This window comes from Schistocerca americana, chromosome 5, assembly GCF_021461395.2.
Source record: "Schistocerca americana isolate TAMUIC-IGC-003095 chromosome 5, iqSchAmer2.1, whole genome shotgun sequence".
In the NCBI taxonomy this organism is placed as follows: domain Eukaryota; kingdom Metazoa; phylum Arthropoda; class Insecta; order Orthoptera; family Acrididae; genus Schistocerca; species Schistocerca americana.
In genome coordinates, this window is record NC_060123.1 from 370486162 (window position 1) to 370500570 (window position 14409).

Consider the following 14409-nt stretch of genomic DNA (forward strand, 5'->3'; position numbering starts at 1 on the left):
GCATAATGAATTTGTTGAAGAAGAGATAACTTTCATATAACATTCAGAACTTCATTTCATCTGTTATAAACCGCATTTAGCCGCAAAATTAAATTAAATATAATTAAATTAAATGTAAATATTAAACAATAATATTTTATTATCAAACATAGCATTCTATGTTAACTATCATTTTTTCCTATCAAATAAACGCTTGGCATTCAATTTTAGGAGTGTTTACTAAAATTGTTTTCGAAGCTATTTTCAAGGAGTTTACATTTTAAAGTAAAAAATTAACAGTTCTCGGCACTGTAATGTGCCTCCCAACAGTAAAGTTGTATATGTTTCTTCTGTACTTGGGAAAAAAGGTTTCAATGTATAAGATAAAATGACTGCATTCCTTTTCGATTCAAGAAGCACAATGCAGTTTTGAGTTGAATTTTCCATCATCTGGATACTTATTACCATAATTCTTCTGCAAATAAGCAAACATATTTCATGCATGATGCGCCCAAAGATTAATAGTCTTGAATAAACTATGCAAATGAAGCTGTATTTCCTGTAACTACCATAAGATGCCTAATTTTCATTTCCCAAAAGAGTTTTTTCGTATCTCATTTTTTTAACAAAGGTTATATCACTGCGCAACATTTCACACACTTTGAAATATTATGCAGATATCACAGTGTTTATAGCACTATTCACCACACTGCCACAGCTACGAAATTTATCGCATGAAAGATACTCCACGCAGTTCGTGGTATTACGGATGGTCTTCACACATTATCACAGTAAACTGCCGTATCTAACTGTATTAGTAAACTATGAAAATGAGAACACACACACACACACACACACACACACACACACACACATACACGTGGAGAAAGGGAGCAAGGGTTATTTTATTGCATTAGAGTCTACACAAAACTTGCTAAAAGAAATATGATTTCATTAACTTAATGCTAAGCAATATCAGCCCAATACTCACTGCTGTAAAAGAAATAACACATTTCATCACCTTTTATCAGTTTGAAGTGCAATTGATAGACATATTTTTGGGTGCCCAGCTAGGTTGGTACCCCACTTTTACACATAAGAAAAAGAAAATTTGAAAGAAAAATGGTCCAATGTTTTGTGAAATGATTTGCCTAAATGAAAGAAATAAAACAGATTAAAGAAAAAATTGGCATGACTTTGAATGATGATTGAAATCATGCTCACCAAATGAGACTGAACAGTTTACATAATGCACCACACAAATGCCCTCTAGTAGTCCACAAATTCTAGGATTCTAAGTTAAATACTAATTTTTAAATTCTCATTCAGCACCTCGTTTGCTGTAAATGATTTCAAACATCTTTCAAAGATGCTTCAAACGTTTCTCTAACCTATTTTATTCCTTACTTTTAGACAACTCATTTAATAAAACATTTGACTGTTGTTTTTCCTTTTCCTAAAAATAATTCAAGTTTAATTCAGAAAGAATGAAATACAAAATATTTGAATATAAATCAGTATTTTAATATTATTAACAGCATGTACATCAAGATAAAGTTAGAGGTTTAAATGTATGCAGCGATTTGAGATGTTTTTGACGCTTCGTTTACACAGCAGCAGTTGCTCATGAAAGTTAGAGGTTTCAATGTATGCAGCGATTTGACATGTTTTTGACGCTTCGTTTACACAGCAGCAGTTGCTCATGAAATATTTCAATGATCGCTCAAACTGGTAATGAAGTTTTTCTCAAGTACCCTGATTACTTTCAAGCATTTAAATCTTTCTCTGCAAAACTATAACTCACACTAGTCAATTTGATACTCTATTTTTTCTATTTCCCTCTCTTTGTTTGGCTATAGAAAGTCAAACAATAATCCACTGTGTAATGTATAGGCAGTCTTGTTTTCACTCCACACAAACATTGGACCAGAAAAAAATAAAATCAATCATTAACATGGCTGGACACTAAAAAAAAAAAAAAAAAAAAAAAAAGAGCCAAATCTGACCTTGGTCAGTAGTAAATGGGAAAATTACATCCATTACAAACAAATCTGCTTTATATATGGAATTTAACCTGATAAATAAGTCAACAACAAGGGTTAAAAGTAATTTTTGACATTATTTGCATAACCGGAAAATCAGTCTAGGTTTCATGTAAGTATGAGGGATGTTTGAAAAGTCCGTGCAAAGTCCGAGACATGGCACCACCGGTGCATATCGAGGTCACGTTTAGTTAGTAGCATCTTTGGAAAGAATGCATAGCAAGTTTCAGCCATATTGGTCCATTTCTTTGTGTTTGGCACTTGTGTGAATCAAGGAAGTCAAGTGGCTGTCAAAAAATGGACGACAAAAAATTTCATGTGGTGATTAAACATTTCTTTATGAAAGGCAAAATGCCTCAAGAGACTAAAGAGAATCTTGACAAACATTACGGTGACTCTGCACCTTCGATTAGAACAGTATATAATGGGTTTCAAAATTTTCAGAGTGGCCATATGGGGACAAATGATGAACATTCTGGACGTCCTGTGGAGGTTACGACTCCAGAAATCATTGATAAAATTCGTGATATGGGGATGGATGACAGAAGAGTTAAAATGCATCAGATTGGTAGTGCTGTGGATATATCGAATGAATGGGTACATAATATTTTGCATAAACATTTGAACATGAGAAAGCTATCGGCAAGATGGTTCCACGACTGCTCACACTTGACCAAAAACGGAGTCGTCTGAAGTGTTGCAAGGATGGTTTGCAGCTGTTCAGGAAGAATCCGCAGGACTTTAAGCGTCATTTCATCACTGTGGATGAAACATGGATACATTACTCTATTCCTAAGACCAAACAACAATCTAAACAATGGGTTACCAAGGGAGAATCTGCACCAAAAAAGGTGAAGACCAGTCCTTCGGCCAGATAGGTTATGGTGACTGTCTTTTGGGACTCGCAAGGGATAATACTAATCAACTATCTGGAAAAGGGTTAAACTGTTATAGGTGCATATTATTCATCATTACTGGACAATTCGAAACCCGAGCTACAAGAAAAACACCGGCGATTGAACCACAAAAAAATCCTTTTCTGTCATGACAGTGCACTAGCACACACTTCTGTCATGACAGTGCACCAGCACACACCTCAGCAATTGTGATCACAAAATTAATGGAAACAGGATTCCAACTCGTTTCACATCCCCCCTATTCTTCAGACTTGGCTCCCTCGAACTACTATTTGTTCCCCAATTTGAAGAAATGGCTGGCGGGACAAAGATTTTATTCAAACGAGAAGGTGATTGCACCAACTAATAGCTATTTTGCACACTTAGACAATTGCTATTATTCGGAAGGGATCAACAAATTAGAACAGTGTTGGACGAAGTGTATAAGTCTAAAAGGAAACTATGTCGAAAAATAAAAAAGGTTTACCCAAACACGTAAGTAGTTCTTATTTTTGCACGGACTTTTCAAACGCCCCCTGTAAACTAAGTTATCAAAACCTACAGCTTCACTTTATTTAGAAAGCTTTCTAATATACGAACATATTGGTAATCAGAAAAAAAAACATCTAAGAAGCAATACAATGCACAAATCAATGTAACACTGGAGTCTAGTATTATACCACACTGTTTGCCATTGTATAAAGCAAAACTTCCTTTTATTTTGTTTCTATTAGTACACAGTTTTGGGTGTGAAGACATTTTCAAATTTATACATAAGCACAACCCATTAGAACAGTCATGCTTTGGTTAGCTTCAAAGTTGAAATTGTGTAGAAAAGGAAGCAAAATAAAGGGAAGTTTACTGCATCCAACAGGCAGGCAGAATTTGTTATGGCTGTTGAAACTAAAATAATACTAAAGTCTTACCTTAATTTTCATGTATTTTGAACCCATATATTCTATTGCCTTTATGCGAACATCTGCTGATGGATGATTTATCTTTTCAAACAGTGCTGTATTTCCTTGCCTTAATGCTGCATCAGGCATAAAATGAAGCAACTCCTTGCACTTGTCAGATGTATTGGAGTTTGTCATCAGTTTACAAACAGCTGCATCAAATTTGCTTGGATACTGCTTTTCGATCCTACTCAGCAGGCTTGAATATATTTCCAAGATATTTTTATCCACACTATCTGAATCATTATTTACTTCACTTTTATAAAAAGTATCAATAAAAGATCTGGAAGAAAAAGAAACAAATTTTTACACCCAAAAATTAACAGGTAAACCAATAATAATGGAGGTATTCTGAAACCCAATACGAACTCCCATAATTGGCTGACAGTACTTAGCGATGTATGAATAAAAAACCTTTTCTCCTTCTGGAAGATCCACTTCATTACAAACTAAACAAAATTTTATATTTAACTCTACCTGTTTTTGTGCTATTATTTCCTTTAGTCTTTACTCTTATTTGACACTGTTCTAATTTTTCACAACACACAGAAACAAACAAACAGTAATGTTTACTTAAAGGTGAAAATTCGTAAGCACGAATATGTATACATACTGAAATTTCAAGATGTTAACCACAAATCAACCAGCAATTTATTAATGTGTGGCAAATTTACACAAAAAAGCTAACAGAGAGAGCAGGGAATGGTGGGGGGATATGCAGAAAAAGTAGGGGGTAAGGAAGTACTATAAGAAGCTAAAAGAAACATTAACTATGGTAACAATAATGTAAGCACTCTCAAGCCATTAAGATGTTTGGTGTCTTCCACAAAACAATGCTGATGAATGTTTTCTACTTGTTATTATCTTCCAAATAACAGGAAAGAGACTACGAAGAAAACCTCTCCCCCCCCCCCCCCCCCAGCCCCCCTTCTGGCAGTCTTGATGAGGTCCATCACAAATTCCTCTCCTGTGCCAACCTCTTCATCTCAGAGTAATATGTGCAACTTACATCTTCAATTATTTGCTTGATGTATTACACAGTTTTTAGCCTCTACCGCTCCATCTATCTTTCCCAGATGTCTTAACGAGTGTCCTATCATCTTGTCCCGTCTCCATATCAGTGTTTTCCACATATTCCTTTCCTCTCCTATTCTGCGCAGAACCTCCTCATTCTTTACCTTATCAGTCCACCAAATGTTCAACATCCACCTGTAGCACCACACCTCGAATGCTTCAATTCTTTTCTGTTCCAGTATTCCCACAGTACATGTTTCACTACCATACAATGCTTTGCTCCAAATGTACATTCTCAGAAATTTCTTCCACAAATTAAGGTCCATGTTTGGTACTAGTACGCTTCTCTTGGCCAGGAATGCCCTTTTTGCCATTGTTAGTCTGCTTTTGATGTCCTCCTTGCTCCATCTTCCATTGGTTATTTTGCTGCCTTAACTTCATCAAGTTTGTGAGCAAAAATACTGATATTACGTTTCTCGCTGTTCTTATTTCTGTTACTTCTCATTACTTTCATCTTTCTTCAATTTACTCTCAATTCATATTCTGTACTCATTAGACTGTTCATTCCTTTCAGCAGGTCCTATAATTCTTCTTCATTTTTGCTGAGGATAGCAATGTCATCAGCAAATCTTATCATTGATATCCTTTCATCTCAAATTTTAATTCTACTCTTGAAGCTTTCTTTTATTTCCATCTTTGCTTCTTCGATGTATAGATTGAAAAGTAGAGGCAAAAGACTGCATCCCTGTCCTACTAACTTTTTAATTCAAGCACTTTGTTCTTCGCCTTCCACCCTTATTATTTGCCTTTGGCTCTTGTACATGTTGTATATTATCCATCTCTCCCTGCAGCTTACCCCTTTTTTTCTCAGAATTTCAAACATTTTGCACCATTTGATATTGTCAAACGCTTTTTCCAGGTCACCAAATCCTATGAACAGGTCTTGATTTATCTTTAGTCTTGTTTCCATGATCAACTGCAAGAACTGCCTCTCTAGTGCGTGCCTTTACCTTTCCTAGAGCCAAACTGATTGTCATCTAACACATTCTCAATTTTCTTTTCCAACCTTCTATATGTTATACTTTTCACAACTTGGAAGTGCAAGTTGTTAAGTTGATTGTGCGATAATTCTCACACTTCTCAGCTCTTGCAATCTTCGGAACTGTGTGGATGATATTTTTTTCTGAAAGTCAGATAGTATATCGCCAGACTCATACATTCAACACACCAATGTGAACAGCCATTTTGTTGCACTTCCCCCAACAATTTCAGAAATTGTGATGGTACCCCTTCTGACTTATTTGATGTTAAGTCTTCGAAGCTCTTAAATTCCAGATTCCAGTTCTAATACTTGGCCCCCTATCTCCTCTGTATCAACTCCTGTTTCTTCTTTTATAACATCAGACAAGTCTTCGCCCTCATAGAGGCCTTCAATGTACTCTTTCCAATTAGCCACTCACTCAATTGCATTTAACAGTAGAATTCTGATTGCACTCTTAATGTTACCACCCTTACTTTTAATTTCACCAAAGACTTTTTTGACTTTCTACATGCTGAGTCAGTGCTTTCGACACTCATTTCTTTTTCAATTGCTTCACGTTTCATACAGCCATTTCGCCTTAGCTTCCTGGCACTTCTTATTTATTTCGTTCCTTAGCACATCATTGTCTACCAACCCAAGTTCACCACAGGATCAACATAGCCCAGCTTTACCCAACACTTTTTCGCCTTTTTTCACAACAGATCTCCAGTTACTCTCTAGTTCACCTTTATCTCTCCCCATATATTTTTATTTTCATTTTCATTTCAGCCTCATGTTACACTTTCCACCTTCTAATACCATGTCACCCTCACAACACCCCCACAACGGATGGAACCAAAGGAGTTGAGGTTGGAGAGGAAATTCTGGAGTTCTTCTTCACTGTGAGTCCAGATCATGAAGATGTCATCAATAAATCTGTACCAAGCTTTGGGATGGCAGGCCTGGGTAACCAAGAAGGCTTCCTCTAAGCGACCCATGAATAGGTTGGCGTACAAGGGGGCCATCCTGGTACCCATGCCTGTTCCCTTTAATTGTTGGTATGTCTGGCCTTCAAAAGTGAAGAAATTGTGGGTCAGGATGAAGCTGGCTAAGGTAATGAGGAAAGAGGTTTTAGGTAGGGTGGCAGGTGATGGGCATGAAAGGAAGTGCTCCATCGCAGCGAGGCCCTGGACGTGCGGAATATTTGTGTATAAGGAAGTGGCATCAATGGTTACAAGGATGGTTTCCGGGGGTAACAGATTGGGTAAGGATTCCAGTCGTTCGAGAAAGTAGTTGGTGTAGAATGAGATTTTAACTCTGCAGCGGAGTGTGCGCTGATATGAAACTTCCTGGCAGATTAAAACTGTGTGCCCGACCGAGACTCGAACTCGGGACCTTTGCCTTTCGCGGGCAAGTGCTCTACCATCTGAGCTACCGAAGCATGACTCACGTCCGGTACTCACAGCTTTACTTCTGCCAGTACCTCGTCTCCTACCTTCCAGGAGAGGAGAGCTTCTGTAAAGTTTGGAAGGTAGGAGACGAGGTACTGGCAGAAGTAAAACTGTGAGTACCGGACGTGAGTCGTGCTTCGGTAGCTCAGATGGTAGAGCACTTGCCCGCGAAAGGCAAAGGTCCCGAGTTCGAGTCTCGGTCGGGCACACAGTTTTAATCTGCCAGGAAGTTTCAAGTGGTTGGTGTCTTTGATGAAGGGTGGGAGACTGCATGTAATGGGTTGAAGGTGTTGATCTACGTAGGCAGAGATACGTTCTGTGGGGGCTTGGTAACCAGCTACAATGGGGCGGCCGGAATGATTGGGTTTGTGAATTTTAGGAAGAAGGTAGAAAGTAGGGGTGCGGGGTGTCGGTGGGGTCAGGAGGTTGATGGAGTCAGGTGAAAGATTTTGTATGGGGCCTAAGGTTCTGAGGATTCCTTGAAGCTCCGCCTGGACATCAGGAATGGGATTACCTTGGCAAACTTTGTATGTGGTGTTGTCAGAAAGCTGACGCAGTCCCTCAGCCACATACTCCTGACGATCAAGTACCACGGTCGTGGAACCCATGTCCGCCGGAAGAATGACGATGGATCGGTCAGCCTTCAGATCACGCATAGCCTGGGCTTCAGCAGTGGTGATGTTGGGAGTAGGATTAAGGTTTTTTAAGAAGGATTGAGAGGCAAGGGTGGAAGTCAGAAATTCCTGGAAGGTTTGGAGAGGGTGATTTTGAGGAAGAGGAGGTGGGTCCCACTGTGACGAAGGACGGAACTGTTCCAGGCAGGGTTCAATTTGGATAGTGTCTTGGGGAGTTGGATCATTAGGAGTAGGATTAGGATCATTTTTCTTCGTGGCAAAGTGATATTTCCAGCAGAGTACGAGTGTAGGACAGTAAATCTTTGACGAGGGCTGTTTGGTTGAATCTGGAAGTGGGGCTGAAGGTGAGGCCTTTGGATAGGACAGAGGTTTCGGATTGGGAGAGAGGTTTGGAGGAAAGGTTAACTACTGAATTAGGGTGTTGTGGTTCCAGATTGTGTTGATTGGAATTTTGAGGTTTTGGAGGGAGTGGAGCTGGAAGTGGGAGATTGAGTGGATGGGAGAGACTGGGTTTGTGTGCAATGAGAGGAGGTTGAGGTTTGCTGGAAAGGTTGTGAAGGGTGAGTGAGTTGCCATTCTGGAGGTGGGAAACCAGGAGATTGGATAGATTTTTGAGGTGGAGGGTGGCATGCTGTTCTAATTTGCGGTTGGCCTGTAGGAGGATGCTCTGAACAGCCTCCCGACCTGGTACAGAAGCAAATAACCAGAGCCACTTTCTCATCCTCTCAAGCCCAGAACCTCCCACAGAAGAACCACAAAAGTGCCCCACTTGTGACAGGATACTTTCCTGGACTGGATCAGACTCTGAATGTGGCTCTCCAGCAGGGATACGACTTCCTCAAATCCTGCCCTGAAATGAGACCCATCCTTCATGAAATCCTCCCCACTCCACCAAGAGTGTCTTTCCGCTGTCCACCTAACCTTCGTAACCTCTTAGTTCATCCCTATGAAATCCCCAAACCACCTTCCCTACCCTCTGGCTCCTACCCTTGTAACTGCCCCCGGTGTAAAACCTGTCCCATGCACCCTCCCACCACCACCTACTCAAGTCCTGTAACCCGGAAGGTGTACACGATCAAAGGCAGAGCCACGTGTGAAAGCACCCACGTGATTTACCAACTGACCTGCCTACACAGTGACGCATTCTATGTGGGAATGACCAGCAACAAACTGTCCATTCGCATGACTGGACACAGGCAGACAGTGTTTGTTGGTAATGAGGATCACCCTGTGGCTAAACATGCCTTGGTGCACGGCCAGCACATCTTGGCACAGTGTTACACCGTCCCGGTTATCCAGATACTTCCCACTAACACCAACCTATCCGAACTCCAGAGATGGGAACTTGCTCTTCAATATATCCTCTCTTCCCGTTATCCACCAGGCCTCAATCTCTGCTAATTTCAAGTTGCCGCCACTCATACCTCACCTGTCATTCAACAACATCTTTGCCTCTGCACTTCCGCCTCGACTGTCATCTCTGCCCAAACTCTTTGCCTTTGAATATGTCTGCTTGTGTCTGTATATGTGTGGATGGATATGTTTGTGTGTGTGCGTGAGTGTATACCCGCCCTTTTTTCCCCCTAAGGTAAGTCTTTCCGCTCCCGGGATTGGAATGACTCCTTGCACTCTCTCTTAAAACCCACATCCATTCGTCTTTCCCTCTCCTTCCCTCTTTCCTGATGAAGCAACCGTTGGTTGCGAAAGCTAGAATTTTGTGTGTATGTTTGTGTTTGTTTGTGTGTCTATCAACGTGCCAGCACTTTCGTTTGGTAAGTCACATCATCTTTGTTTTTAGATATATCATTCCTTAGTGACTTATATTTATGAATTCCTCAGTCTCCCAGAACATTTTTGTCCCTCCTCCTTTCATCAATCAACCGTATTATTTCTTCTATTATGCATGGTTTCTTCGCACTTACCTCCTTTGCATCTATGCTTTTATTTCCAACGTCTGTGACTGTCCTTTATAGAGAAGTCCGTTCCTTTTCAATGAATTGCCTACTAAGCTATTTCTTATCGCAGTACCTATAGCTTTACAGAACTTCAGGCATATCTCTTCATTCCTTAGTACTTCCACATCCCACTTCTTTGCAAATTGATTCTTCCTGAATAGTCTCAAACTTCAGGCTACTCTTCATCACTACTACATTGTGATCTGATTCTACATCTGCTCCTGAGTACACTTTACAGAAGAGTATCCGATTTTGGAATCTGTGCCTGACCATGATGTAATCTAAAGGAAATCTTCCCATTTCTCCCTGCCTTTTCCAAGTATACCACCCCCTCTTGTGATTTGTGAACAGAGTATTCATTATTACTAGATGAAATTTACTGTAGAATTCAATTAGTGTTTCTCCTCTCTCATTCCCAGTACCAAGCCCATATTCTCCCATAACCCTTTCTTCTACTCCTTCCCTTACAAATGCATTCCACTCCCAGGTGACTATTAGATTTTCAACTGCATTTACGTATTGAATTAAACAATCAATATCCTCATATCCTTCCTCTATCTCTTCATCTTCAGTGCTGACATCGGCATCTATATCTGAACTATCGTTGTCGGTGATGATTTGCTATTGATTCTAATGAGAACAACCCGATCACTGAACTGTTCAAAGTGACTCACACACTGCCCTACTTGCCTATTCCTAATGAATCCTATCCCCTTTATACTATTTTCTGTTGCTGTTGATATTACCCTATAGTCATCTTACCAGAAATCCTCGTCTTGTTTCAATTTCTCTTCACTGACCCCACTATATCTAGATTGAGCCTTTGCATCTCCCTTTACAGGTTCCCTAGCTTCCCTACCACATTCAAACTTCTGAATTTCCACGTCCCAACTCATTGAACATTATCCTTTTGTTGGTTGTTCACTCTTTTTCTTAGTCACCTTCCCCTTGGTAGTCTTCTCACGGAGATCCGAATGGGGGATTATTCAGGAATTGTTTACCAATGGAGAGATCATCATGACACTTTTTCAATTATAGGCCACACATCCTTTGCCTACACATTATATGTATTGAATGCAGTGGTTTCCATTGCTTTCTGCATCCTCATACCATTGATCATTGCTGATTCTTCTGCATTTAGGAGCAGTTTCCCACCCCAAGGACAAGAGAGACCTGAACCTCTGCCTGCTCCTCCGCCCTCTTTCACAAGGCCATTGGCAGAATGAGGCTGACTTCTTATGCTAGAAGCCTTCGGTCACCAATGCTGATGGTTTTTATTCAAAATTTAAGCTGTGGGACCGAGGAAATTTTGATTACTAATCAAAGATGCTTCCCATAGACAGTGCACGCAGAGAATTAGTTGAACAATTTTCTGCACAGTCATTGTATCAAAGTGAGAAACACAAACAAACTGCAGTTGTTAACTGCATATAAATACAACCAACTGGCTATACAGCATCCAGACTGGCTTGCTAAGCATACTTCCATGTTGCCGGCTTCATTTCAGCCAACACTTTTATCAGGTAGAGAAGTCTTTTAAGCCATATTTGCAAGAGCTGTTGAGATGTGGGAGAAATCAATGATTGAGATACATCCCTTGCTTTCTCTCTATTCAAAAGACAGGAGGTCCCTTGTGAGTAAACTCTTGATTATCCATGAACAGGTTATCCATGGCCTATTTCTCCAATTTTATTTAATTTATTTACTTATTTATTAAGCTAGTGAAAATTTTTGTTTTACCGGGGAGTAGTCGCCAGTAATAATAACATCATGTTACATCACAGTGTAATAAACAATGTGTGTGTGGTGCTAATGGAACAGCGGAAACTGGAAATGATACAAAAACTTGAAGATGGCAGAATTGATACGTGGAATCTAGAAATGATTTATAATCCGTGATATTTGGAAAAACAAAGAAAAAATTATTCAATTTGCTAGTAGTTTTGATCCATCTAAAGGTTTGTCAGAGCGGAAGGCTCTGAAATTATCTATATCACAGAACTCCATACAGCCATACTGGAATGGTGTCAGCAGAAAAGAGCAGAGGGCACAGACGTATCTGGCCCAATATGTACCAAATAGGACCAGTTTCTTTTCAAATCCTTGGGTATTGAAGGAGATTTTATTGCATCTTCCAGCTGGATAATGAAATTTAAACACTGTCATGGTATCCGCAAGATTACCATCCAAGGAGAAACATTAAGTTCAGATAATAAGGGTGGTTTTGAATTTTGTAATGATTTCGAGGAGTTTACTGCACAAGAAAATTTGGAACTGGAGCAAATATACAACGAAGACAAGGCTGTTTTGGAAGTGTTCACCAGCAAAGACTTCAGATTCTGAGGCAGTCTGTAGTGCGCCTGGTTAGAAATGAAGCAAGGAAAGGAAAACTGTGATGGCTGTGCTAACAGTACGAGATCACATAAAGTTAAGCTTGGTATAATATATAAAGCTAAAAAACCATGCTGTTTCAAAGGAAAAGAAATGCCCAATTGAACTGTCCACTATTTTCACTAGAAAGGGGCCTGGATGGACGGCACAGTATTTACAACATGGATCCATAATTGATTTATGCCACATGTGCAAGAACATTTAACATTGAAGGGTCTATGTGCAAGGGCTGTATTGTTACTGGACACTGCAACATCGCATCCAAATGAAGTTGTTCTGAAATCGGATGATGGCATGACATTTATAAAATACTTACCTTAATTCAGCCAATGGATCAGGGAGTCATTGCTGCCATAAAGAAAATTCTACAGCCAATCTGTTACACAAACTTATTGATGGGGGCAGCAATCTTCAAATGGTTTTGAAACAATTAACTGTGCTAGACACAATTTTTGAAGTGTTAAAGGCATAACGTAATGTAAAACAATCAACCATAGCCAACTCATGGAGGAACATTAGCCCTAAAATTGGTTAAATCAGTGATTCCAATGACAACTAAGACTGCTCATTAGCAACATTAACAGCTGTTTTGGAAAGTATTCCATGGTCCAAAACTGTTGACAAAGAAAATATTTATGAATGGTTTGATGTGGACCACACAAGCTAGGTCATGAGATGTTGAGTGACAGCACTACCGTTCAACGAGTACAAGGGAAATCCAAAGAGAGTGAATAACAGTAACATTCCTCTAATTTGAGAAACAGTCATCAGTCATACATCAGCACTTCAACAGGCCAAAGGATCACTGGACTACCAGGAACAGCAAAAAGATGTTCAACTTTCTGAAAAGTTGGTGCTGTGTAAAATTTGTAGTGCGATATGTAAAAGACAAGCTACCTCACTGAGACAGAAATCAATTCAAGACTATTTTGTTATTATGTGAAACTGGTTTGCACTCTATTCTTTGGGAGTACTGTATCCTCACATGTAATATGATGAATAAAGTAGAATTTATTACAAACATTAGTTAAGTGACTTTAATTAAGAAGTTGTATTTAATTTTTGTTTTTTAACAACTCTAACACATTAATGTGTACTTTAATTACTGGTTATCCGCAGTTTTCAAGTGCACAATTACCGAAGATAATTGAGAGTATGCTGTACATCTATAGGTCAACATCACTGGTAGAGCTCCACGAGTTGCTAAGCAGACTGCCATCATCTTGGAGGAAATTGTGTGTAATGATCTCCAACTGTCTAGGATCCACAAGGTGATAAGGCAGGTATAATGAACACACTCTTCCATTCAATGAAAAACATATTCTGATAAAAACTGTTTGTAATTCAATACAGGTAGGATAACAAAGGAGAGATAGTTGCTATTAGCAGTTACGTGCAGCATTTGGTTGACCATTCCCATACTGTTGTGGAATGTTTATTTCCTTCTGGAATCTCTTACACAATGCTGTGAACTGATGTTACTTATTCTCACCCGACCTCATGTTGAGTGGGTCCAGATTCTAATCTGCATATAAAACCGGCATGTCTAATGTCTTCCAAAGATCTTCCTGCATTCTGATGACTGGAATACTGCACGCTTAACACACTTGACAGACATTTTAAACCACTGCTCCCAGTAACTCTACCATACTGACTGTTGTAGGCAAACTAAGTGCCCATATACTGGAATGGGACAGACAACACCTGCTTCCGATTTGTCCTGCCATAGTTAGTCTGCACTGTATCACTCCAACAGATTATTATTATTATTATTATTATTATTATTATTACTATTATTAAAATCACACTCACTGGCCTGATTACACATTTGCATGTGATGCAGCATTATAATCTTATATATAACTTGTGCAATATATGTAACAGTCTCCTTTAGACTTATAGAAAACAATGGGAGCTACATTGTTTTAAAAACATTCTTTTCTCCATCCTACGACATTCTCTTGGTTATTTATTTCTCCTAAAATAATAGAAACAAGTCTTTCCTCCTCATCCCACCAGTAAGTCTCCTATGACCCATGGTTCTGGGTGACTTTTCTGAACTCTGCCCC

At 39.4% G+C, this 14409-nt stretch overlaps 1 protein-coding gene across 1 annotated transcript in view; it reads right to left on the reverse strand.

Annotated features, from left to right (window-relative positions):
* LOC124615903 (HEAT repeat-containing protein 1) overlaps positions 1 to 14409 on the reverse strand; it is a 276744-nt gene that overhangs the window by 204238 nt on the left and 58097 nt on the right. Inside the window, exon 5 of the mRNA XM_047144079.1 lies at positions 3844 to 4156. Within this exon, the coding sequence (XP_047000035.1) occupies positions 3844 to 4156 (313 nt within the window). The remainder of the gene's footprint in view (positions 1 to 3843; positions 4157 to 14409) is intronic.